Here is a 27,169-nt window from a genome sequence, read left to right as displayed (position 1 = left end):
GTTAAAATCCTTAAGCTTGACCCAAATAAACTGTCTGCTTATGTTCATGTTGTGTCAGCTTTTTTAAGGTAAAATATTATTTAGAATATTCTAGAGCAGCCTCTATGAGGGGATCTCTCCTTTGATTTCACTCTACTTGATGTAACACCCAAAAATGCAGAGTGAGGTTGATTTCACCTAGAATTTGCAAATAAGACCTGGCCTCTGCTGGGATTTACAAGGCAGGGCCAGACTTTGGATTGAGAATTTACAGAAAACCAACAGGAGGCATTTTTTGCATTGTGAGATATCAACATAGACATTTTAAATTCCTCTTTTGAGAGTGTGGCTTTTTGACCTTTTCACATCTTTTTCATTAACCTGCCACAGGTATGTGAGAGGCTCCAGGAGTAAACAGAATCTGATGGCAGAATCTGTAGGTGTAAACAAGCATCTTAAGGCCACAAAGTATCCAGAGCCATGACCACAACTATACCTACCTGTAAAATGTGATCCTGGAGTAGAGTATTCTTGTCCTTCTACTTACCCAACAGCTAGCAAATCAGGATGGACAACCCACATCCTGGAGTTCAGCCAAAGTAGTTCCATTTTTTATTTAGAATCATCCTGAGTCTTCTCTGCCTGGCTTATCATTGGACCATCAGCCCAGGTTCACTGGGAACCCTCTCACAATCACCTATGAGTCTCTGAGACATTTGAGAATGTCAAGAACAGAATTGTGTCAGGCTGACAAGAGTGATTAATTCTGTTTCTGTCCCAGTGTGAGAGAAATGAGTCTTTGTTTGTTTCACCCCTTATACAAGAAGTTTCTTTGGTACCCAGATGAGAGTTTTTCCAGTTCCCTGGTACTTGAGTAAAAAATCAGGAGGTCTGGAGGCTCAAACAGATAAACTAACTGCTTCCATTTCATATAGTCATAAAAAAATAGATGCAACAGGCTGGGTGCAGTGTCTCATACCTGTAATCCTAGCACTTTGGGAAGCCAAGACGGGTGGATCACCTGAGGTCAGGAGTTTGAGACCAGCCTGGCCAACATGGTGAAATCCCATCTCTACTAAAAATACCCAAATTAGCTGAGTGTGGTGGCTCACGCCTGTAGTCCTGGCTACTTGGGAGGCTGAGGAAGGAGAATCTCTTGAACCTGGGAGGAGGAGGCTGCAGTGAGTCAAGATCACACCACACTGCAGCCTGGGCAACAAAGTGAGACTCAGTCTCAAGAAAAAAAAAAAAGAAAAATAGATAAGCAGTCATGATTCCTACCATCCTGGAAGTTTTAGTCTAGACCAGCAACTGGAAAAATGGTTGAATTATGCATCATATGGTGGGTAAAATAAATAGATGTGTGCAAAAAACAACTTGGGCTTTATTTGAGCCACTTTCTATATATTGTGGTTTCTGATGTTTACACCTGAACTTATAAATGGAAGAGTCATTATTATTATTTGTATTTCTTTTACCCTGCTAAGAATACTTATTTTTCTTCTAAAAAAATTATTCTAGAAAACCTTAAGGGATTTTTAAAATTTCTTATTAGTATGTAATATTAAACTTACAGGGCAGTGGCTAAAAAAGATCAAAATTATACAAACTCAGATTTAAGTTTACTTAAGTAAGCTATCAAAAAAAGAACTGACAATACCCCCCAGTGGCATAGAGAACAGAATTGTACATCGGCTCTACCGTCTGCCTCAGCCCTGTTGATATTCACCCTTTTTGGAGGCCTTATTTATGTCTGGCCCTACCCTGGAGTCTTGCCTCAAAGAACTGATTAGAAGAGATCAGAGTTTTGGGTCACGAATCCTGTTGCCTTTTTAGAGCTGGTGTTCAACATTTTCTGAAACTTAAAAGCCGATAAATGGGAAATATAAAGTATGTATTATAGAATCTTATTTTTCAAATTTTTAATTAAAACCAGTGCTTGAAGAGACATTTAGCAACTTGTTTTCTGTTCCTTCAGATCTAGTAGGTGATTCACAAGTCACAAGAAAGTAAATATACACACAATAAAAATTTATCTAAATTGCATTAAACTCTTTCCATCTGTATCCCTTTCATCTGTCTGTATTTAGCTTTTATTCTATACATTTTTTGAAAAAATCAATGACAGATCAACAGAAATAGAAATAAAAATGCTGGGTCCTTTAAAGCCTTGGAATTATTGAACACTTAGTATCAACTCACAGGATGTTATTAGGATTAAATCACATAATGTGCTATCACAGCACTCTGTAACATCCTATTGAGCACATAGTACCTGCTTAATAAACATTGCATTAGTACATGTGCACATGTTGTTTTCCAAACGCAGACTTACTCAGAAATTGCTGCTTTTTTTTTTTCTCTGTAAACTTTAAAGAGTCAGCAAAGAATATAATAGTTTAGGATGAAGAATAACTGTCTTCATTTGTACCAGAAGTATTTGTGTTGTGACAAGAGTGCTGCATGTAAGGGACTCTGTGTTGTACCTCATTTCTCTAACTAATGCTAATGATAAGCCCAGTGGGAGCAACATCATTATTGACAGGGCACTTGTTTAAAAGGCCCATTTATGGACCCTTGCCATACCTGTAGAATTACATTTCATAGAGTGGGGCCAAAATTACCAAGTCATTTATAAGCTCATTAGAGCTTGAGAGGAAATGCTTAGTTAAGGGGTTATCAGCCCAGGCTTCTAATTAGTATCACCTGGCCATTTTGCAGAACTCTTTTTACTTGTGCCCTGTCCATGGATTCTGTTTATTGTTCTTGGTGGAAGCATCCATGTTGTTTTAATTAAGTGGCTTATGTGACTGTAAGCTGAGGCGAGAATCAAGTATGAGGAATTCAAAATACATTCATGAGAGTTAAGTTCCATCTTTGCATTAAAGGGTGGTCCAAGAACCTATTCTGCTTGGATTTGGTAGGGACAGTAGAGCATGGCCCATATTTCCATTACTGTGGCAGAAATTGCTGGTGCCTGTGTCAGGGGATGGCTCCTGAGGACAAAATAAAGAAAAGCATATTTTTATCTCTGTGGAGCTACTCATTGTTTCTTCATCTCTTCTGCTATAAAGGGCAGAAATGGATGGAGTTTTTCTGTCTTGGTCCTTCTGCCTGTGGATGTGGTGACAGCAGGTAGACTTGTGGTGCTGACACTTTTAAAGGCATATTCTCAAGATGCAGGTGTAATTTGTCCAGAAAATTTTATCTGAGAAAGAATCCTAGGGAAGGAGGAGAAAGAGAAAAAAACGGCCTTTTCTTTTTCACCTAAACATGTCTGAGATCAAGATCTGTGTCCACTCTGCTTCCTCCAGGAAACATACGTTTAGTATTTGCAAACCTGTACTTCTGTAGCTGTGTTTTTCCTCCCTAATGAGTTTGTCTTAACTACTTGAAAAAATTCTTACAATAATCAAAGTCCCTGAAAAATATATATTTTTCTATATACCAGAGCCCTCTCTATATTGTGGCTTCTTATATGCCATGCAGAAATCTCACTATGAATTTATAATCTGCAATATTAAAAATGTCCTTTTGTGGCTGTTGAACATGGGAAGGTGTAGATACTCAAAATCCCTATTGGAGAAAACCTGGGGTTTTTAGTGCAGACAGAGAACATGTAATGTTGAGGTTTCATCTGTGTTCTTTATTATGTCTATGCAGTACAGGATTAAGAAAACACTCATTGAAGCGGTATGGTATTTATTACCCAGAAAATTCTTTAAAAATTGTTAGGAGATACCTGCTCTCTACTCTGCTAAAGAAAGACTATTTAGAATCACTATTAAAAATTACAGAACATGGGAGATATCTCTATCTTGAACTTTCCATAAAACTAATGTTTCCTTATGGTTAAATTCAGACTATAATTTACCTTTCGGGGGCAATATCTCAGCAGTAATGCTGTGTCCTTCTGGGTGCATCAGGACATTATAAAAATTTGTTCTAGTGTAGTTGATGTTAATAAATCACTTGGTTGATAAGCTCTCTACAATTTTTTCGCTATGGAATTAATTATTTTTCTCTTCATCATTAAGTGTCTTTATGCAGCTGAAGTGAATAAACCAACACATTTAATCTGGCTCCTGCCTCAGCCTCCCAAAGTGCTGGGATTACAGGCATGAGCCACCATGCCCGGCACACAATTAATTCTTTATGATGTAAATATAGCACTCAAAATTGTATACATTAGCATTTATGCCCTCAGTTTATACTTTATTATTTAGAAAAATATTACATATACACTGATGTTATGGATCTTATACCACTTTCTTTTCTCAGAGTTAGAGAATATTTCTGTGTTGAAAATTATTTTATTGAATAATTTCAGTCATGCTTATAAGTCAGAACCAGCTCTCTTTACTCTCTCCATTTTACCTTGAGTCAAATTAAAAATTCTGCCCATGACCAATTGATAAATATATGTGTTTGTGTGTTTTCCAGGGATCATTAACATTTAGGGATGTGGCCATAGAATTATCTCTGGAGGAGTGGCAATGCCTGGACACTGCACAGCAGAATTTATATAGAAATGTGATGTTAGAGAACTACAGAAACCTGGTCTTCCTGGGTGAGAATAACTTTAATACGCAGTTCCTAGTATATGCTACAGGTTTCATTTTGCTGCAGACCTTATTGGACTGAACAAAGGAGGATGAACACGAGAATAAAGACAAAGACAAAAGAGTATATTTGGAAGAAGGGGTCAGGGGCTCCTTGCTTCTAGTGAACAAGGGTCCTGAGCTTCTATAGCCCTTCGTATTTATTGAGTAAAGGAGATAGGGAGAAGGGGGAGGTTGTGGTCAGCCGCTTGACTTAATGAAGGCCTGCATGACTGTATCCTTTGAACAGTACTCTCCAGATGTTCCAGTAGATAACTTCAAGGAGCATGGCACCAGGGAGTGACTGTCCTCAGTGTACCTTCTAGTGGCAGGAGCACATGCAAGTTTGCCCACATTCTGCATTCATGATAAGCCATTTGCTGTTTATCTTATAGCCTCCAGTGGAATGCTGAGTTGCTCACGACCCTCAGGCTTTCAGCTCCCAACACCATTTCTTTTTTGTGTAATTTCTTTTTGGTAATTTATGCTTTCAGATTTCTGTTTTCAAGAAAATCATAGGGATTTTTCCATGTAGAAAAAAAATTTCAAGATGTTTCATCTTGACCTGAACTTACTACATTCTTGAGCTGATCTGTGTCCTTCACTTTAGATTAATGGTAATTTCAAAAGTTTACTGGCAACCACCAATTTTTAATTCAGTATTAACAGGTGATAAAATTAAGAACCTACAAAATTAGAGAATTTTCTAAATATTTAGAAATTTCTGTTATTGATGGTGATGAGCCTCAATACCACCTGCAGGGTACATAAAGTCCAGTGGCGATGAAGGAATGAGAAGAGACAGGTTAAGAGTGCATAAAGGGTGGGGTGCCAAGGGGCCAGTTGCACTTTTGGAGGCTGCAAAAGTTGTCAAGTTCTGTTCTCCACACTACTTATTGAGTGCAATCACTTAGATCTAAGAAGCAGATGTTCAGGGGTGTAACGGTAAAAGGGAGGTGGTGTGTCATACACCTAATCTGTAGCAGTGGTGGTTTAGGCAGATTTTCTTTGTGCTGAAGCAGCGTAAACTTAACTACTGATTTATTCTTTAACTTACTGGAGAGCAGCTGTGGGGAGTGGGCCTAACTAGGAGCCTGCATATCTGGCCACATTCCAATGCTTCAAAGGCGTATCTTTCTCCTTGAGCACAGTGTTTATAAATAAGAGAGCAGGTCACACTCTGGTCATAGGAGCGTGATGGCAATAAGGAGGCTTTCCTCCTCAGAGGCCTCCTGTGGCTTTCCACAACTTCTTGTCCCATATTTTTATGGCCAGTTTATACAGGCACCCCACAAGCCTTTTTCCCAACATGTTACAATTTAGTATTTTGGGATAAATCTACTAGGATATTCTATTACATCCTCTTTACTGAGCACATTACTGAGTTGGTAATTGGAGAATATGAGCAAGATGCATATTGTTCATTTTTAATAAAACAGGTATTGCTGCCTTTAAGCCAGACCTGATCATTTTTCTGGAACAAGGAAAAGAGCCCTGGAATATGAAGAGACATGAGATGGTGGAAGAACCCCCAGGTAGGTGAGAGTGAATACAGACAACATGGATGAGGGGTCCAAAGTCAAGGAGGAAGCCAGTCCTTAAAGTGATTCTGGAAGCTTTGTTCCAAAAGAAGTAGTTTCTGGAAAGCCTAATTTTTATTTTCATTTTTTAATTTTCTCTCACACAGGAATATCTTCTGTCTTATGCTTTTAAAATTTCTAAGAATTCTTCTTTCCCTTCAGTAATCTTCCTTCAAGTTTACAGTGACAGCCGAAGTACTGTTCATGGCATACAAGAGAGTGCACTATCTTTTTGTTTGTTTGTTTTTGTGGACACAGATATATGCATGATTTTAAGATACTCCATGTTAAACTATATTTCAAGTTCTCTTTTTCCATCATCTCTGAAATGTGTGAGAGTAGTGGTTTCTGTATCTTTGGGGGTTTTTTTTGTTCTTTTTTCTGTACGTTTCATCCTGTTTTCATTACTATAGTCTTGAAATATAGTTTGAAATTATAAAGTATGATGTCCTTCTACTTTTTTCTTTTTCTTCAAGATTGCTTTGGCTATTCATGGTTTCTTGTAGTTTCACGTAAATTTTATGATTGTATTTTTCATTACTGTGAGAAAAAGACTGGAATATTGATAGAGAATTTATTGAATCTAGAGATAACTTTGGATAATATGGCATTTTAACGTTTATTCTTTGAATTGATAGGTATAAAATATATTTAAATTTATTTGTGTTCTCATTATTTTTCATTGATAAATCTCGCACTTGAAAACTTTTTCAACTCCTCAGTTAAATTTGTTCTCAGATATTTATTATTTTAGTGCAATTGTAAATAAGATTGTTTTATTCCTCTATCTTATCAGATAGTTTGTGTATGGAAACATAGCTTGTGTGTTTTTATATTTTGCTAATTTACTGAGTGTATTTATTGGTTTGAAAGGGTTTTAATGTACTGTTTATGGTTTTTTATAGAGAACATTGCATGATCTACACACAGCAATGTTTTTCTTATTTGTCTTCAATTTCAATGACTTTAAAATTTTTTTGACTAATTTTTCTTCCACATACTTCAAGTGCTGTATTAAAATAGAAGCATTGACAATGGGCACAATATACTTTTGCATTGGTGTCTGAATTTGAAGGAGTAAACACCTCTTAAAGTTTTTATAAACTGGTTTCAGAGGGTAAAAATCTTTTGTTGGGCCCCCAGGGTGATAGAATGCCAGTTTGTAGTAGAGCGGGGTTGTAACTCGGTCACAGGACTGCTGGCTCTGCAATAGAGTTGGGTTATTTTAAGGGGCTTGGATAGTTGTAATTCCCATTTTAATTTTGGACAAAGTAAATATCCCTCTGGACTTTGCTCAGTAGGGTAGACGCTAGGGCAGATTTCTGTAGTCAGGTCTGCATGTGGTGGGCTTTATATTAGGATGTGGATTAGTGTGGTTTCACTGAGTACCAGAAAGGATTTCTGAGGTCACTGTGTGTTTCTACATGGGCAGAAGTGGCCATAAACTGTGGCTTAGGAAACTGGAACTGAGTCATGGAACTGCTATTGGGACCACAGTAAGGACCAAGGTCTGCAGGCATGCCATCATGGCTCTAAATGGGTATCTGTCTCCAGGCTTCTGGAAGGCCAAGACCTCTCACAGACTGTGGCTGGGAGGAGTTTGGGATGATTACAGAGTAAGGTCAAAATTCTCCATGGGACCAAGTTGTGTGGGACATTTTCTGGTCTGTAGTCAAGAGCAGGGGTCCTGTAGTTTGCCACCTGAATGAAAGCTTGCCTTCTGAAAAGGGTGCTCCTCAATCTTGGGCTTTAGCGACGTTTCACAATTGCCTCCCTGGATCTCTAAGCTCTCTTAAAGGCACTTATTTTTGAGGTGGGGTCTCACTACATAACCCAGGTTGGTCTTAAAATTTTGGCCTGAAGCAATTCTCCAACCTTACTGTACCATGTTGCTGTCATTACAGATGTTAACCATGATGCCTGGTTCTCTCATTAAAACATTTTTGTCACAGATGACGGACAAACTTTCTTGCTGTTGGGGGTTAAGCACATAGGAGACCTTTTTCTTTTTATCTGTTTTTAAGAGTGTAAATGCTTTATATCTACCTATCTCATACAATCTTTGTCTTTTTGTGGCTGACTCATTTCGTTTTGCATAATGTTATCAAGATTTATCTTTATAATTGGTAGAATATTTTCTGCTTTTTGAAAACTGAGTGATATTCCAGTATTTTTATATTTCAGGTTATATTTACTGAATGATTTAGTGACATAAATTTGCATTGCCTTTACCTATTAGCTTACAGTGATAATTATTGCTCTGTAAATGACTCCTCATATGACCATACGTGTTAAAGTGTATGTGTTGCATTCTATTTCATTGGTCTAATTTTTCATCCCTATACCAGATTGTTTTAATTCTGTAGCTTGGATTGTCTTTTGAAATCAGGAACTTTAATGCCTGCAACATTGCTTAATTATTATTATTATTTTAAGATTGTTGGGTACTTTATTGTCTTTTGAGATTCTATATACTTTTAGGGTTGCAGTTTCTATTTTCTGAAAAATGCAATGAGAAATTTGAAAAACATTTCATTAAATTGATAGATTACATTGAGCAGGATGAACATCTTTACAATATTAACGTTACAACCTTTGCATAAGAGCATGCTTGAGTGTTTTGTTAAATTCATATATATATATATTTTGTTGTTTGTTTGTTTTTGTTTTTTTTGAGATGGAGTCTTGCTCTATCATGAGGCTGGAGTGCAGTGGCATGATCTCGGCTCATTGCAACCTCCACCTCTTGCGTTCAAGTGATTCCCCTGCCTCAGCCTCCTGAGTAGCTGGGACTATAGGTGCGTGCCACCAGGCCTCGCTAGTTTTTCATATTTAGTAGAGACAGGGTTTCACCATGTTGGCCAGAATGGTCTTGATCTCCTGACCTTGTGATTCGCCCGCCTTGGCCTTCCAAGGTGCTGAGATTACAGGCATGAGGCACCACACCTGGCATATTTGTTTCATTTTCAGTTTTTTTCTATTTTTGTTTTATACTGGCATTCGAGTTTAGTCATAGAAAATAATTCATAAAATTTCAGTTTTAAAAAACTTGTTAAGAATTCTTTTTTGGCCTAAGAGGTGGTCTATCAAGAAATATACTCTATGAGCTATTGAGAAGGGTGTGTGTCCTGATGTTGAGGAGTGCTCTCTATACCTCTGTCAGAAATAGTTGTTTTATATCACCTTTAAGTAGTCTGTTTCCTTATTAATATTCTGTTTTGATTTTTTATTATAATCTAAATTCTGGGGTACATATGCAGAATGTGCAGGTTTGTTACATAGGTATACACGTGCCATGGGGGTTTGCTGCACCCATCAACTCATTATCTACATTAGGTATTTCCCCTGATGTTATCCCTCCCCTAGCCCCCACCCCTCAACAGGCCCCGGTGTGCGATGTTCCCCTTCCTGTGTCCCTGTGTTCTCATTGTTAACTCCCACTTATGAGTGAGAACATGCTGTGTTTCATTTTCTGTTCTTCTGTTAGTTTGCTGAGAATGATGGTTTCCAGCTTCATCCATATCCCTGCAAAGGACATGAACTCATTTTTTTTATGGCTGCATAGTATTCCATGGTGTATATGTGCCACATTTTCTTTATCCTGTATATTACTGATGGGCATTTGTGTTGGTTCCAAGTTCTTGCTATTGTGAACAGTGCTGCAAAAAACGTGTGTGTTCATGTGCCTTTATAGTAGAATGATTTATAATCTTCTGAGTATATACCCAGTAATGGGATTGCTGGGTCAAATAATATTTCTAGTTCTAGATCCTTGAGGAATCACGACATTGTCTTCCACAATGGCTGAACTAATTTACACTCCAACCAGCTGTGTAAAAGCTTTTCTACTTCTCCACATCTTCTCCTGCATCTGTTGTTTCCTGACTTCACAATGATCGCCATTCTAACTGGCGTGAGATGGTATCTCATTTTGGTTTTGATTTGCATTTCTCTAATGACCAGTGATGATGTGCTTTTTTTCATGTTTGTTTGCCACATAAATGTCTTTTTGAGAAATGTCCGTTCATATCCTTTGCCCACTTTTTGATGGGGTTGTTTTTATTTCTTGTAAATTTGTTTAAGTTCTTTATAGATCCTGGATATTAGCCCTTTGTCATATGGATAAATTGCAAAATTTTTCTCCCATTCTGTAGGTTGCCTGTTCACTCTGATGATAGTTTCCTTTGCTGTGCAGAAGCTCTTTAGTTTAATTAGGTTCTATTTGTCAATTTTGGCTTTTGTTGCCATTGTTTTTGGTGTTTTAGTCATGAAGTCATTGCCCATGCCTATGACCTGAATAGTATTGTCTAGGTTTTCTTCTGGGGTTTTTATGGTTTGGGTGTTACATTTAAGTCTTTAATCCATCTTGAGTTAATTTTTGTATAAGGTGTAAGGAAGGGGTCCAGTTTCAGTTTTCTGCATATACCTAGCCAGTTTTTTCAACACCATTTATTAAATAGGGAATCCTTTCCTCATTGCTTGTTTTTGTCAGGTTTGTCAAAGATCAGATGGTTGTAGATGTGTGGAATTATTTCTGAGGCCTTTATTCTGTTCCATTGGTCTATATATCTGTTTTGATACCAGTACCATACTGTTTTGGTTACTATTGGCCTGTCTTGCTAGGTGGGGGACATTCTCCTGGATGATATCCTGAAGAGTGTTTTCCAACTTGGTTGCATTCTCCCTGTCACTTTCAGGTACCCAAATTAAAAGTAGATTTGGTCCTTTCACATAGTCCCATATTTCTTGGAGGCTTTGTTTGTTTCTCTTTATTTTTTTTCTCTAATCCTGTCTTCTTGCTTTATTTCATTAAGTTGATCTTCAGTCTCTGATATCCTTTCTTCTGCTTTTTTGATTCAGCTATTGATACTTGTGCATGCTTCATGAAGTTCTCGTGGTGTGTTTTTCATCTCCATCAGGCATTTATGTTCTCTAAACTGGTTATTCTCGTTAGCAATCCGTCTAACCTTTTTTCAAGGTTCTTAGCTTCCTGGCATTGGGTTAGAACATGCTCCCTTAGCTTGGAGGAGTTTGTTATTACCCACCTCTGAAATTTGTCAAATTTGTGTTTGTCAATTCATCAAACTCATTCTCCATTCAGTTTTCTTTCTTTGCTGGTGATGAGTTGTGATCCTTTGGAGGAGAACAGGCATTCTGGTTTTTGGAATTTTCAGCCTTTTTGCACTGGCTTCTCCCCATCTTTATGGATTTATCTACCTTTGGTCTTTGATGTTGATGACCTTTGGATGGGGTTTCTGAGTAAATATGCTTTTGTAGATGTTACTTCTATTCCTTTCTGTTTGTTAGTTTTCCTTTTAACAGTCAGGCCTCTCTGCTGCAGATCTGCTGGAGCTTTCTGGAAGTCCACTCCAGACCCTGATTTCTTGGGTATCACCAGTGGAGGCTGCAGAACAGCAAAGATTGCTGCCTGTTCCTTCCTCTGGAAGCTTCATCCCAGAGGCCACCCACCACATGCCAGCCAGAGCTCTCTTGTACGAGGTGCCTATCAGCTTCTACTGGGAGATGTCTCTCAATCAGGAGACATGGGTGTCAAGGACGCACTTGAGGTGGCCGTCTGACCCTTACAGAGCTCAAATGCTGTGCTGGTACGTCCACTGCTCTCTTCAGAGTTGTCCAGCAGGGATGTTTAAGTCTGCTGAAGCTGCGCTCACAGCTGTCCCTGATGGTACTATTCTCACTTGATAGCTTTTTTTTTTTTTTTTGGACTTTGACTATATCACCCAGTTTTCTTCTGGCCTGCAAATCTTTTGTTGACATTTCACTGGTCATTTTTGTTCTTATCCTCATTTTTCTGATTTTCTATACACTCTTGTGTTCCCATTTCACTCATTGAGTGTTACTCAGTTTTTAAAATTAGGATATCCATTTTTAATGGCTTCTTTCTGAAAATTGTGTGATATTTTTGATGGGATTATATTGTCTTATTTTGTATAGGTTGTAATCTTTGAGATTTGGACATTTAAAAAGGCTACCTGTCACAAAATTTATAATGTAGCTTTGTCCTGGCATAGTCAGAAAACAATGGTCTTGGTTAAGATTATGTGGGTCTCTCAAACATCTTCAGATTTGTCTTGTCTGAAGTTTTGTGTTTACTTTTAGTTAAGAGAGATTATTTATGTTTCTTCTGAAAAGTAATCACTTGGTACACCTGGTCTCTCTCTGCAGGACTGCAGTGCTCTGCTGCAATGCATTTACCTTTGGTCTCAGCAGACTCAAATTGTCATTTCTAAGTATACCACCATATCTTTCAGCATTTTATGTCATGGGAGACAGAAACCAGTGTGTGGAAAGGGCTGTAGAAGACAGCCAATATTTTACTTTCCTTAAAAAAACAAAAGAAAACAAAACAAAACAAAAAACCACAAACAGTAGTTGACAATTTAGTTCTGAAAGGACTAGGCAATATTGAGGAACAGAAAGGGTTGTATTGGGTAAATTTAACAGCCTTTTCTTTTTTTCTATGTGGCTCTTTGCATTTTGCTTAAGTCAGGCACTGTACACACTTAACTCATGTATAAATTACCCACATTTGTATTTTGGTCTGTACGTTTTTATTACATTTATATGTCTGTGAAGAATTAGGACCTGTGTCATATTGCAGTGTCATCTTGCTTATGTAGTTTGAATAATTTTATAGGTTAGATTTGGAAACTGTATTTATCAGGGTCTAATATGTAGACTAATTTGTTATTTTTATTTTTTTTCAGTAATATGTTCTCATTTTGCTCAAGAACTTTGGCCAGAGCAGGGCATAGAAGATTCTTTCCAAACAGTGATATTAAGAAGATATGAAAAATGTAGAAATGAGAATTTACACTTAAAAATTGGTTGTACCAACGTGGATGAGTGTAAGGTGCACAAAGAAGGTTATAATAAACTTAACCAGAGTTTGACAACTACACAGAGCAAAGTATTTCAACGTGGCAAATATGCAAATGTCTTTCATAAATGTTCAAATTCAAACAGACATAAGATAAGGCATACTGGAAAGAAACGTTTGAAATGTAAAGAATATGTCAGATCATTTTGCATGCTTTCACGCCTACCTCAACGTAAAAGAATTTATACTAGAGAGAATTCCTACAAATGTGAAGAAAGTGGCAAAGCTTTTAACTGGTCCTCAACCCTTACTCATTATAAGAGTACTCATACTGGAGAGAAACCCTACAAATGTAAAGAATGTGGCAAAGCCTTTAGTAAGTTCTCAATCCTTACTAAGCATAAGGTAATTCATACTGGAGAGAAGCCCTACAAATGTGAAGAATGTGGCAAAACCTTTACTAAGGTCTCAACCCTTACTACACATAAGGCAATTCATGCTGGAGAGAAACCCTACAAATGTGAAGAATGTGGTGAAGCTTTCAACTGGTCCTCAAACCTTATGGAACATAAGAGAATTCATACTGGAGAGACACCCTACAAATGTGAAGAATGTGGCAAAGGCTTTAGCATGTTCTCAATCCTTACTAAACATAAGGTAATTCATACTGGAGAGAAACCCTACAAATGCAAAGAATGTGGGAAAGCCTATAAGTGGTCCTCAACACTTAGTTATCATAAGAAAATTCATACTGGAGAGAAACCCTACAAATGTGAAGAATGTGGCAAAGCTTTTAATCGATCTGCAATCCTTACTAAACATAAGATAATTCATACTGGAGAGAAACCCTACAAATGTGAAGAATGTGGCAAAGCCTTTAGTAAGGTCTCAACCCTTACTACACATAAGGTAATTCATGCTGGAGAGAAGCCCTACAAATGTAAAGAATGTGGCAAAGGCTTTAGTAAGTTCTCAATCCTTACCAAACATAAGGTAATTCATACTGGAGAGAAACCCTACAAATGTGAAGAATGTGGCAAAGCCTATAAGTGGCCCTCAACCCTTAGTTATCATAAGAAAATTCATACTGGAGAGAAACCCTACAAATGTGAAGAATGTGGCAAAGGCTTTAGTATGTTCTCAATCCTTACTAAACATAAGGTAATTCATACTGGAGAGAAACCCTACAAATGTGAAGAATGTGGCAAAGCCTTCAGCTGGTTCTCAGTCTTTAGTAAACATAAGAAAATTCATGCTGGAGAGAAATTCTACAAATGTGAAGCATGTGGCAAAGCCTATAAGTCATCCTCAACCCTTAGTTATCATAAGAAAATTCATACTGGAGAGAAACCCTACAAATGTGAAGAATGTGGCAAAAGCTTTAGTGCATTCTCAATCCTTACTAAACATAAAGTAATTCATACTGGAGAGAAAGCCTACAAATGTGAAGAATGTGGCAAAGCTTTCAACTGGTCCTCAAACCTTATGGAACATAAGAGAATTCACACTGGAGAGACACTCTACAAATGTGAAGAATGTGGCAAAGGCTTTAGTATGTTCTCAATCCTTACTAAACATAAGATAATTCATACTGGAGAGAAACCCTACAAATGTGAAGAATGTGGCAAAGCCTTCAGCTGGCCCTCAAGCCTTACTGAACATAAGGCAATTCATGCTGGAGAGAAACCCTACAAATGTGAAGAATGTGGCAAAGCTTTCAACTGGTCCTCAAACCTTATGGAACATAAGAGAATTCATACTGGAGAGAAACCCTACAAATGTGAAGAATGTGGCAAAAGCTTTAGTACGTTCTCAATCCTTACTAAACATAAGGTAATTCATACTGGAGAGAAACCCTATAAATGTGAAGAATGTGGCAAATCCTATAAGTGGTCCTCAACCCTTAGTTATCATAAGAAAATTCATACTGTAGAGAAACCCTACAAATGTGAAGAATGTGGCAAAAGCTTTGTTATGTTCTCAATCCTTGCAAAACATAAGGTAATTCATACTGGAGAGAAACTCTACAAATGTGAAGAATGTGGGAAAGCCTATAAGTGGCCCTCAACCCTTAGATATCATAAGAAAATTCATACTGGAGAGAAACCCTACAAATGTGAAGAATGTGGCAAAGGCTTTAGCATGTTCTCAATCCTTACTAAACATAAGGTAGTTCATACTGGAGAGAAACGCTACAAATGTGAAGAATGTGGCAAAGCCTTTAGTAAGGTCTCAACCCTTACTACACATAAGGCAATTCATGCTGGAGAGAAGCCCTACAAATGTAAAGAATGTGGCAAAGGCTTTGGTAAGTTCTCAATCCTTACTAAACATAAGGTAATTCATACTGGAGAGAAACCTTACAAATGTGAAGAATGTGGCAAAGCCTATAAGTGGCCCTCAACCCTTAGTTATCATAAGAAAATTCATACTGGAGAGAAACCCTACAAATGTGAAGAATGTGGAAAAGGCTTTAGTATGTTCTCAATCCTTACTAAACATGAGGTAATTCATACTGGAAAGAAACCCTACAAATGTGAAGAATGTGGCAAAGCCTTCAGCTGGTTCTCAGTCTTTAGTAAACATAAGAAAATTCACACTGGAGAGAAACTCTACAAATGTGAAGAATGTGGCAAAGCCTATAAGTGGCCCTCAACCCTTAGTTATCATAAGAAAATTCATACTGGAGAGAAACCCTACAAATGTGAAGAATGTGGCAAAACTTTTAGTAAGGTCTCAACCCTTACTACACATAAGGCAATTCATGCTGGAGAGAAAACCTACAAATGTGAAGAATGTGGTGAAGCTTTCAACTGGTCCTCAAACCTTATGGAACATAAGAGAATTCATACTGGAGAGACACCCTACAAATGTGAAGAATGTGGCAAAGGCTTTAGTATGTTCTCAATCCTTACTAAACATAAGGTAATTCATACTGGAGAGAAACCCTACAAATGCAAAGAATGTGGGAAAGCCTATAAGTGGTCCTCAACCCTTAGTTATCATAAGAAAATTCATACTGGAGAGAAACCCTACAAATGTGAAGAATGTGGCAAAGCCTTCAGCTGGTTCTCAGTCTTTAGTAAACATAAGAAAATTCATGCTGGAGAGAAACACTACAAATGAGAAGAATGTGGCAAAGGCTTCAACCGGTCCTCAAACCTTATGGAACATAAGAGAATTCGTACTGATGAGAAACCCTACAAATGTGAAGAATGTGATAAAGACTTCAACTTCTCCTCACACCTTACTACTCATAAAAGAATTCATACTGGAGGAAAAACCCTACAAATGTGAAAAATGTGACAAAGCTATTAATTCTCAACCCTTACTGAACATAAGGGAATTTATACAGGAGGGAAACCCTACAAATGTGAAGAATGTAGCAAGCCTTTTAGCTGTTCCTCAATCCTTACTAAACATTCATATAATTCATACTGGCGGGAATTCTTACAATTGTGTGGAATGTGGCAAAGCCTTTAACCAGTCCTTAAGTCTTACTACATAAAAGACAACTCATACTGGAGAGAAACCATGCACATGGGAAAGCCTCTAAGAGATCCTCAATTCTTGAGAGACATAAGCTAATTCATACACGAGAGAGACTCTACAAACCTGAAAGATGTGGCCATGCTTTTGGCAACTGTCACACTTGATCGTAGGTAAGATAACTCATACTGGAGAAAACTACTAGAATAAACAATGTGGCAAACAGTTAACCAGTGCTCATGCCTTATTGCAAAGGAAAGCATTTACACTAGCCTGGGCAACAGAGAAAGACTCTGTCTGGAAAAAAAAAATTCTGTAAATGCCAGTAATACCTTCTCACAGCTTATTAAATATCAGAGAGTTCATACTAAATAAAAGTATTAAAAGTGCAATTACTGTCACTAGATCTTTCAGAAAATAAAAGCCGTTAAAGTACAGAAGAATATTTATTTTGAGGAAACACATTATAAATATTAAGAGGGTTGTAGTATGTGTGCTTGTATCACTGATTTTATTGTACACATTTTGTACTACAGGAAAACCTGAGGTAGTTGTTCCAACTTTGCTCAACATCAGAGAATTTATATTGAAGAATAACCCTGCAAATTTAATAAATTTGGAAAAACATGTTTTCAAAAACTACAGATTATAAAACACAAAAGCATTTATACTAAAATATATTTTTGCAGACACAGTAAATATAAAAAATATTTAATCCCAAATTAAGTTTATGTAAATATCAGATAATTCACAGTAGAAATATCTGTCTCTCAAACATCAGACATTACACTAAATCAGACTGCTGAGTATAGGAAAAAATCCAAAACTAAAGTTGGTAAAAAGAAAAATTATTTGTATATAACTTTAAAATAAGTAGATCTTTGAAGGGTTATAATTAAATTTAAAGTATACTTTTTTCTTAAAAATACAGATATTTTGCCAGACACATTGGCTTACTGTCGCCAATACTTTGTGATGCCAAGGTGGGCAGATCACCTGAGGTCAGGAGTTCAAGACCAGCCTTGCCAACATGGTGGAATCCCATGTTTACTAAAAAGAAATACAAAAGTTAGCCAAGCTCTGCCTTCCAGGTTCACACCATTCTCCCCTCTCAGTCTCCCAATTAGCTGGGACTACAGGCACCCGCCACCACTCCCAGCTAATTTGTTGTATTTTTAGTACAGATGGGGTTTCACCACATTAGCCAGGATGGTCTTGATCTCCTGACCTAGTGATATGCCCACCTTGGCCACCCAAAGTGCTGGGATTACAGGCATGAGCCATAGCACCTGGCCTAATAACAGAAGTCTTTAGAAGAGCAAAAATGTATAAAATGTATAATGACCTTGAATAAGTAATAATAAATCTACTAACTATAAAAAGCCCTGGATCATATGAAATCACAGCCAAGTTTTGCCACATATACATAGATAAGCTGGTCCTAAGCCTACTGAATGTATCCCAAAAAATCAAGGTGGGATTTCACCCTAACTAGTTATATGAAATCAGTGAAATATGAAACCAAAATCTAGTGAAGACTCCACAAAAAAAGGAAACTGTAGGTCAATATTCTGGGTGAATATTGGAACAATAATCCTCCATGAAATACTAGCAAACTGAATTCAAAAGCAAATCAGAAAGTTATTTTGCTACATTCATGTGAGCTTTTCCATATATACGAAGGTGTTTCATCATATGCAAGTCAATAAGTGTGACTCACCATGTAAAGATAATTAAAAGAAAAAAATTAACAATAGGGGCAGAAAAAGCATTCAAGAAAACCCAATATTGACTCAAAAATGTTGTCACACACTGGACATTGATGAAAATATCTTAATAAGTCATCTATGACAAATCCTTAGCCAACATCATACTAAAAGAGCAAAAACTGGAAGCATTCTCCATGAGAATAAAAATAAGAATATCCATTCTAAAGAGTCCTACTGAAGTTATGAAATCCTAGCCAGAGAAATAAAAGGAATCCAAACAGAAAAAAAAGAAAGTCAAATTATCTTTACTGATGAAAGAATTGTCCACCTAGAATACTTTAAAGATTTCACCAAAAGACTTCTAAGCCTGAAAAAAGACTTCAAAAAAAATCCCAGAATACAAAATCAACACAAATGCATAGCATTTCTGTACACCAATAATATTCAATAATATTCAAACTGAGAACAAAATAAAAAACACAGCTCTATTTACAATAGCCACAAACAAAAAAAAAAATACCTAGAAATACATTAAATCAAGAGGGTAAAATATGTCTACAAAGAACAACAAAACATTGCTGAAAGAAATGAGAGGCAATGCAAATAAATGGAAAAATATTGCTCATGGATTCAAATAATATAATTAAAATGGTCATTCTGCCTAAAGCAACCTACCGATTAAGTGCTATTTTTATCAGACTATCCATGACGATTTTTGTAGAATTAGAAAAACTATTCTAAAATATGTGCAAAAGAATTAAAGAGCTCAAACAGCCAAGACAACTTCAGACTAAAAGAGTAAATCTGGGCTGAGTGTGGTGGCTCATGCCTGTCATCTCAGCCCTTTGGGAGGCTGAGGTGGATGGATCACCTGAGGTCAGAAGTTTGAGACCAGCCTGGCCAACATGTTGAAACCTGCATCTCTACTAAATACAAAAAATTAGCCAGGTGTGGTGGTGCATGCCTGTAATCCCAGCTACTTGGGAGGCTGAGGCAAGAGAACCATTTGAACCTGGGAGGTGGAGGTTTCAGTGAGCCAAGATTGCCTCAGAGTAACCAGTATAACATGGTTCTGGTACAAAAATAAACATCTAGACCAATGAAATGGAAGAGAGAGTACTGAATTAAGCTATACTTTGCAATCAGGTTATTTTTACAAAGCCAACAGAAATAAACAAAAGGAGAATTAACTCCCTATTCAGTAAGTAATACTGGGAAAACTGTTTAGTCATATGTGGAAGAAAACTGGACTCCTACATTTTCTATATAAAAAATAAAAACGACATAGATTAAAGACTTGATCTGTGAGTCTCCAAGCTACAAAAATCTTAGAAGAACACTTAGATAATATTGGCCTCTGGAAAGAATTTATGACTAACATCTAACATGAGTGCAACAAAAATAAAAATAAAAAAATGGCATCTAAGCCAAAGAGCTTCTGCACAGTAAAAGAAACTGAACAAAGTAAACAGATGACCTACAGTATGAAATAAAATATTTGCAAACTGCAGACAATGAAGGATTAATGTGCAGAATCTATAATACATTTAATAAAAAAGCAAACATGATATGAATAGCCAGCTTCTTCTCAAAGGAAGACATTAGAGCTGCCAATAAACATGTTAAAATTGCTCAACATTCCTAATTATCAGAAAGATGTAAATCAAAGTGACAGTGTGATACCATTTCACACCAGTAAGAATGACTGTTATTAAAAGTAAGATAAATCAGATGTTGAAGTTGTAGAGAAAAGGAAATCTTTCTACACTGTTGATGGGAATGCAAATTAATTCAGGGCCTGTGAAAAGCAGTTTGGAGACTTCTCAAAGAACTAGAAATAGAATTGCCATTTGACCAATCAAGCCCATTACTGGGTATCTGCCCCCAAAACGAATAAATAATTTTGCCAAAGAGACGCCAGCACTCACATGTTCATTGCAGCACTATTCACAATAGCAAAAACAGAATTAAACCAGTTGCCCATGAATCTTTTATTGGATAAGAAAAACGATGTACTTATACAACCTCCAATACTATGCAACAACAGAAGACAAGGAAGTAACGTCTTTTGCAGCAACATGAATGCAGCTCTGCTTCAGGCCATTATTCTAAGCAAAATAATGCATCAGAAAAACAAATGCCACATGTTCTCACTCATACATGGATGCTAAAAATTGGGCGCACATGGAAACAAAGATGAAAATAAACACTGGGAATTCTAAAAAGAAGGAAGAAGGATGGGAGACAAGCATTGAAAATCTGCTTAGGTATGATGTACACTACTTGGGCAATGGAATTATTAAATATGCAAACCTCAACATCATGTAGTATACCTGTTTTACAAATCTGCACATGTACCCCTTAAATATAAAAATAATAAAATGTTTTTTGATATAATGACATGTTCTATTTTTCCAGCACTGGCTTAATAGTTGAAATTAGGGGTGAAAGATGAATTTTTCACCCCTTAAGGCATGGTGGTGAATGTTTCTATACCAGATCTCCTCACATTTTGTAAGCTAACCTGAAGTTTCTTGGTCTATAGCCCAAAAAGTGTTTTATTTTCAAGTATGCAGGTAAAACAAATTACACCTTTATTATTTATGTATTAACTGTACACTAGACTATAGATTTAATTTGTTACTGTACTCCTTTGGGGGAAAATGTGGTAATTGGCTTAATCATATTTTTTTTTCAGAATGAACTATTTGTGAAAGTGTGAGACTAAAAATTATGCTAAATTACTGAATTAGAAATATAAAACATTTTTTCTAAAAAAAAACCCACAAAAGTCTTATGATTGTATTCCAAAAATAATTCAACAGAAATTGGCAGTTATTTAAGACCACAGTGCTGCAAATACTCATTCCATCACAATCATTCTTGTGAAAAATAGAAATAATGGGTCAGAAGGTATTTTTAGAGTACTTTTCTTATGCTATTGCAGTGTGAAATGCTTGTCTTTATTAATTTCCATATGAAAGTCTGTGCTTGAACAAAATATGCCATTAATTTCAAGTGAATATGCTCACACATTTAGTCTCCCTAGAAGGGCACTGGCATGCTTGCAATCAAGGTGTAGCATTTCTTGCCTTCCTTGTGCTACTGTGTTTGTGTGAAATGAAAAGGCAGCAAGTGAAGAATGAATCATAACATTTCTAATTTCAACATCCACAGTCTTTGTAATTGTTATATCATCTAGAAATAATGACAGTATTTCAAAACTGACAAAAAGAAAGTGATACTTTATTTTAGTGTATTATTTATAGTTTCTAAAATTTATAGTTTCTGATTTATTGTATGCTAAAAAACCTGAACATGCAGATACCTAAAATTTCTGCCTAGATGCTAGTATTAATATTTTAATATCTTATAATTGACAGTCAAAATTGCCTCATTTGATTTACTGGAAAGCAGCTATTTATCTTCTAAGTGTAAATAGGTGATCCATAATCTTAAACATACAGATCTTTTAAGATTAGCGTTATGTCTAGATTTAAATAAAATTTATAGGCTTGTAGTAACATAAATTTTCATACTTATTTTCTAATAAAAGTGAAAAAGCAAAATAAATAGTTGTTAAAATGGTTTTCCAAAGAAACTTTATGTGTCTTCATTAAATAACACTTAAAACCACATTGTAAGTGAGTGATCAGTAATTCCAATCTTTTTTAGTCACTGAGAAAACTTAAATTATTCCATTGGAAGAAGTATTCTTATATTTGCATTTCTGAAACTCAGAAACTGTAGACCACTCAATGGATGATGATGTACGTGCAGACCACAAATTTTCTATGTAATAATAGGCTAATCCTAGATTTTAATATAAAAATTTAATATAATTGTAAATTAAAACTAGTGGCTGTTTTAAGTCATGAGAGATATCATTGTTAGAATCCGTTTACCAAAGTGTTTGGTTAAATGCAGAGTGTCTGTCAGTTTTTTAAGTAGAGAGAAGAAGGCATATGGTTTTTTATTTACTTGTTTAATACATTTATGTTAATTTGATAAATTTCAATATAGTTTAAAAATATATATTAAAATTTTTTTCTAGCAAGTGAAGGAAATCATTTATTTAAAAATTTAGAGAGAATTTTACTCTAAACAGTTGCTTTAGAGTCTGTCTTTTAAAGTACTGTATTATTTTGAACATTAAAAATCAACAGTCTATTTCTTGAGTGCTGGTTTCTGATTGTTCTTGATATTAAAAGTTTACTTACCTACATCTATACATGAGCAAGCCATTTGAAATAAATATATATGTATATGTTTCCTAAAATTTTAAGATGAACAACCACATTTTTCTCCACTGCAATATCTTAAATCTTATTTCACTCTCTCTTATAAAAAGAAGTATTAGTAGTATTTTTGATTGGTAAATCACAGTTGCATAAATTTATGGGATACAACGTGATGTTTTAGTATATGTATAAAATATGGAATAATTAAGTTTTGTTTAATAACATATCTATGAACTCACCTATCATTTTTGTGGTGGTACATTTGAAATTTACTCTTAGTTATTTTGAAATATACAATACTTTATAGTTTACTATAGTTATCCTGCTGTGCGACAGGTCTCAAAACTTACTTAACCTATTTGAAATTTTTTACTTTTTGTCAACTCCCTATATTTTCATAAAGTTTATGTCCATTGTGAATATGAACACTTGCCAAGAATAGTATTAAAAACATTCAACTACTATTATAGCCCCAGACTGTAAATCTAGTCTCTCAATTTAGAGTAAATTAAGAGAAGATTTATTTTTTTCAGCCAAGCAAATAAGTGTATAAAACTAAAGGATAACAAACATGGCATTAGTTGCCAAAAAATTGTATGACTAGATTCAATAAGTGTCTAGCTATGCAAATGACAGTTCAATTAAATGAAGACCCTAATAGGTGCATGTGAAAAGCATTGATGTGCAATGTATTGCACCTCCACTCAGCACCTTTTCTTGCCCATTTGTAAAGATATCAATTTACCCTGAGTGATTCAGAGCAAATAGTAAAAATTGAAAATTCTATGTTCAGAGTAATTACTGGGAACATGTTTAAAACATTTCTTCAATGTTATGAAAAGTTTTTATAAATATCACTCCACTTCAAAAAGTCTTTTAGTAAAAGATTGCTTATTTATAGTACTCAATTTAGATTCATAAAAATTTCAATATTCCAGGAAAGTCAGAGACACTTAAATGTAAACAAAATTCCATAAAGCTTTAATGAGATAAATTCCTCTTGGTTAAGAATTTTATTTTATTAACATAGAGAAAAATAGAAAACCAGTACTTCAGACAAAATAACAGTTTTTGGCACAGGAGTATCACCAAAACAAGTGCTCTTCATCATCATTGTTAAAGTATGAAGAGCATTGGCCTGCTTTCCTGGAAGCAACTGGCCTGTTTTCCACTGATATAAAGTGGAGAAGGCATTCAAATAGTAAAAGAGGGTGATATAAATGGAATACTTATATGAATTACAGTTTATAATAAAAAGTAGCATTTCATGTTTTACAACTGTAGATGAGACTTATCATGAGGTCATATTATTTTTTCTATTGACAAGTTAACTTCATTTACAATATTCTTATTTCAGATAATATTCCTTTTTTGATTCTACCACAAGCAGTTTTTTATTGATGCATTGGCTTATTTTGCTTAAAATACTTTAGCTTTTGAAAAGATTTATAGTTTTATTTCTGGGTGTTATTTATTTCTGAGAAGTTGCTGTCATGCTAGAAAACTGCTATTCTCAGCTCTACTCACATTGACTAATAGCAAGTGGAAGTGATGTGTGGATGAGAAGCAAATGTGTCTTCTCTGCATCTCTTTTTTAATCAATTGGCTGAAGAAAGAGGATGCAGATAGAAGGTGAAAGAAAATATCCCTGAAAGATCATGAAAAAGTCCTTTTAGTCACACAAAAAAGGAAATGGTGATTTGAGCAGAATATATATTTACAAAAACTAATTTTTAAAAAATTTTCATTTTTTGAAATATAAAAAAGCTGACCAAATAAAGTCTAAATTAATTAAGTATAGCTCCTAGTATAACTGACAGTTAAATATAAGTTGACTATCTTGTCTGTAGACATTTTTCATCAGCACTTTTCACCATACAGCTAGATCTCAGCTAACACTTATTATGTGTCACAAAAATGAATCACTTTAGAAGCCATCTTAATAATGAGACAATTTGTTGTGGGAAGTCAAGGACCCCAAATGGAGGGACCAGCTGGAGCTGTGGCAGAGGAACATAAATTGTGAAGATTTCATTGTAATATGGACATTTATCACTTCCCTGAAAATACTCATAATTTCTTATGCCTGTCTTTACTTGAATCTCTGAACATAAATTGTGAAGATTTTATGGACATTTATCAGTTCCCAAATAATACTCTTATAATTTCTTTCACCTGTCTTGCTTTAATCTCTTAATCCTGTTATCTTCATAAGCTGAGGATATATGTCACCTCAGGACCAGTATTGTACAAATTGATGGTAAAACGTCTGTTTGAACAATATGAAATCAGTGCACCTTGAAAAACAGCAGAATAACAGTGATTTTAGGGAACAAAGGAAGACAACCATAAGGTCTGACTGCCTGTGGGTTTGGGCAGAATAAAGCCATATTTTTCTTCTTGAGGAGAGCCTACAAACGGATGTGCAAATAGGGAAGATATCACTGAATTCTTTTCCTAGCAAGAAGTATTAGTAATTAAGACTCTGGGAAAGAATGCATTCCTTGGGGGAGGTCTATAAACGGCCACTCTGGGAGTGTCTGTCTTATGTGATTGAGATAAGGACTGAAATATGCCCTGGTCTCCTGCAGTACCCTCAGGCTTATTAGGGTGGGGAAGAAAACCCACCATGGTGAATTTGAGGTCAGACCGGTTCTCTGCTCTTGAACCCAGTTTTCTGTTGTTTAAGATGTTTATCAAGACAATACATGCACAGCCGAACATAGGCCCTCATCAGTAATTCTAATTTTGCCCTTTGCCTTGTGATCTTTGCTTTTGTCCTTGCCTTGTTTCCTCAGAAGCATGTGATCTTTTTTCTGTTTTTGCCCTTTGAAGCATGTGATCTTTGTGACATACTCCCTGTTCATACACCCCTTCCCCATTTGAATTCCTTAATAAAAACCTGCTGGTTTTGTGGCTCAGGTGGGCATCACAGTCCTACTGATATGTGATGTCACCCCTGGAGGCCCAGCTGCAAAATTCCTCTCTTTGTACTCTTTCTCTTTGTTTCTCAGACCAGCTGACACTTAGAAAATAGGAAGAACCTATGTTGAAATACTAGGGGTGGGTTCCCCCGATAACAATTGACTTCTGGTACACAATTCAGAACATCTACAAAAGGAGTGGTGAACAGATTTCAACTGTGATGCAGATTCTTATTCATTGGCATTGGTAGCTGAGTGCTGTGTCAAGGATTCTGGAATCACTATTAAGTGGAAGTAGATCATCATAAAGGTCTTCATTCTCATCTTCACACTGAGTAGGGTTGCTTTGATTTCTGCAATTGTGTTTAAAACTGTCCAAAGAGACTCTCCAAATGCTTGGCTTTCTGTCTGGAAGTTTCAAATGAGGTTTTTGGGTGTGCATCTTTTTCTAGTTTCATACAGCTGCAGAGGCTTCAGGAAACTTATAATCGTGGTGGAAGGCAAAGGGAAGCAAAGACTTTCTGGTTGTGGCTGGAGAAAAAGCTACAATATACTGACTGGTCTCATTTGGGATGTTCTTGACATTCAGGATAGGAAGGGTGACCCAGAAATCATATGGACACTATCCATTCCAGTGACGCTCAAACTTAAGCACACATCAGAGTCCCTGCAAGGCTTGGTAAGACACAGACTGCTGAGCCCACCTCTAAGACTTGTTTCTTTTTAAGGAATAAAGAGCATTCCATTGTGTAAATATACCACTTTTTAAAATTCATTTACCTGTTGATGGACACTTAGTTGATTTCATACCTTAGCTATTGTGAGTAATCCACTTTTTTTCCTTTTCTTACTTGTGTATCTCTTTTTTCTTTTTTTATTTCTAGAAACATTTTAATTTTATACTACAAATAATGACTGATAGATACCTTTATTTCTCTGCCCTCTTTTGGTTAATATTTTGGCTGATTGAAACAATAAATTTTTAAAAATTTTTTTGATCAAGGCCATTAAATTATTAACATAATTTGAGACAACATAGCAATAAAAATCAACATTGATTAGTGAAACAACAATTTTCTAGTCCCTTGTAATCATTTTCTCTCCCACCCAACATAAAAGTTGAATCTTTGTGTCATTTCTCACAGTTCTAAGAAGCTTCTGATTAAATTGGTCAGCATACAATTTTGTAAAATTTTACTTTTTTAATCAAAAATTAAAATGCTCTATTACTGGAAAAGCTATTTTTAATGTATATGATTTTACTCTATTTTATTTAAATTCTTCAGAAATACTAAGCTTACAAAATATGTGCTCAAATTTTTTTTGAAAATTAAAAATGCTTCAGAAATGTTTTTTACAGAATCTAAAACTAAAAATATTTTTAGTTTCTTAGAGAACGTCTCAAATACTTCAAGTTACCTTCTTCTGACAGTAGATATATATATTTTTTTGTATTGCTATAATACAGCTTTGGCTGTCCTTTGTGGTCAACTCCATCATTTTTATTCTATTTTCTTGTGCAGTGTTTATGCTATGCATTTTATATTTTAAAAGTTGTAGACCATGCAATGTAATCTTCAAACAATTGACAAATGTTTTTCCATGTATAACTGTCTGCTTAATCTGCAGTCACTTTATTTTCCCTCCTCGAAGGTGTTTTTACTGCCTGAAAAGCAAAGGATCATTCAAGTGAGTGTGCCAAGCTGGTCTTCTCCAGTGTCAGTCTATTCACATTCACAAATGTATTCTTCTGGTGAAAGAGGGTTCACTTCAACACTATTATAACAGCAATATGGAAAAGATGT

At 35.7% G+C, this 27,169-nt stretch overlaps 2 protein-coding genes across 1 annotated transcript in view; one reads left to right on the top strand and one right to left on the bottom strand.

Moving 5' to 3' along the window:
* The window catches only part of LOC100607920 (zinc finger protein 676), a 31,058-nt gene extending 15,047 nt beyond the window's left edge, over positions 1-16,011 (top strand). Inside the window, 6 exon segments of the mRNA XM_030809441.1 lie at positions 4,423-4,549; positions 6,020-6,115; positions 12,889-13,490; positions 13,659-14,493; positions 14,578-15,683; positions 15,685-16,011. Coding sequence (XP_030665301.1) covers positions 4,423-4,549; positions 6,020-6,115; positions 12,889-13,490; positions 13,659-14,493; positions 14,578-15,683; positions 15,685-15,930 — 3,012 coding nt within the window. The 3' untranslated portion in view covers positions 15,931-16,011.
* LOC100586615 (zinc finger protein 257-like) overlaps positions 1-27,169 on the bottom strand; it is a 318,730-nt gene that overhangs the window by 129,067 nt on the left and 162,494 nt on the right.

Source organism: Nomascus leucogenys, chromosome 3 (genome assembly GCF_006542625.1).
Source record: "Nomascus leucogenys isolate Asia chromosome 3, Asia_NLE_v1, whole genome shotgun sequence".
In the NCBI taxonomy this organism is placed as follows: Eukaryota; Metazoa; Chordata; class Mammalia; order Primates; family Hylobatidae; genus Nomascus; species Nomascus leucogenys.
This window is presented reverse-complemented; position numbering and strand designations above follow the sequence as displayed.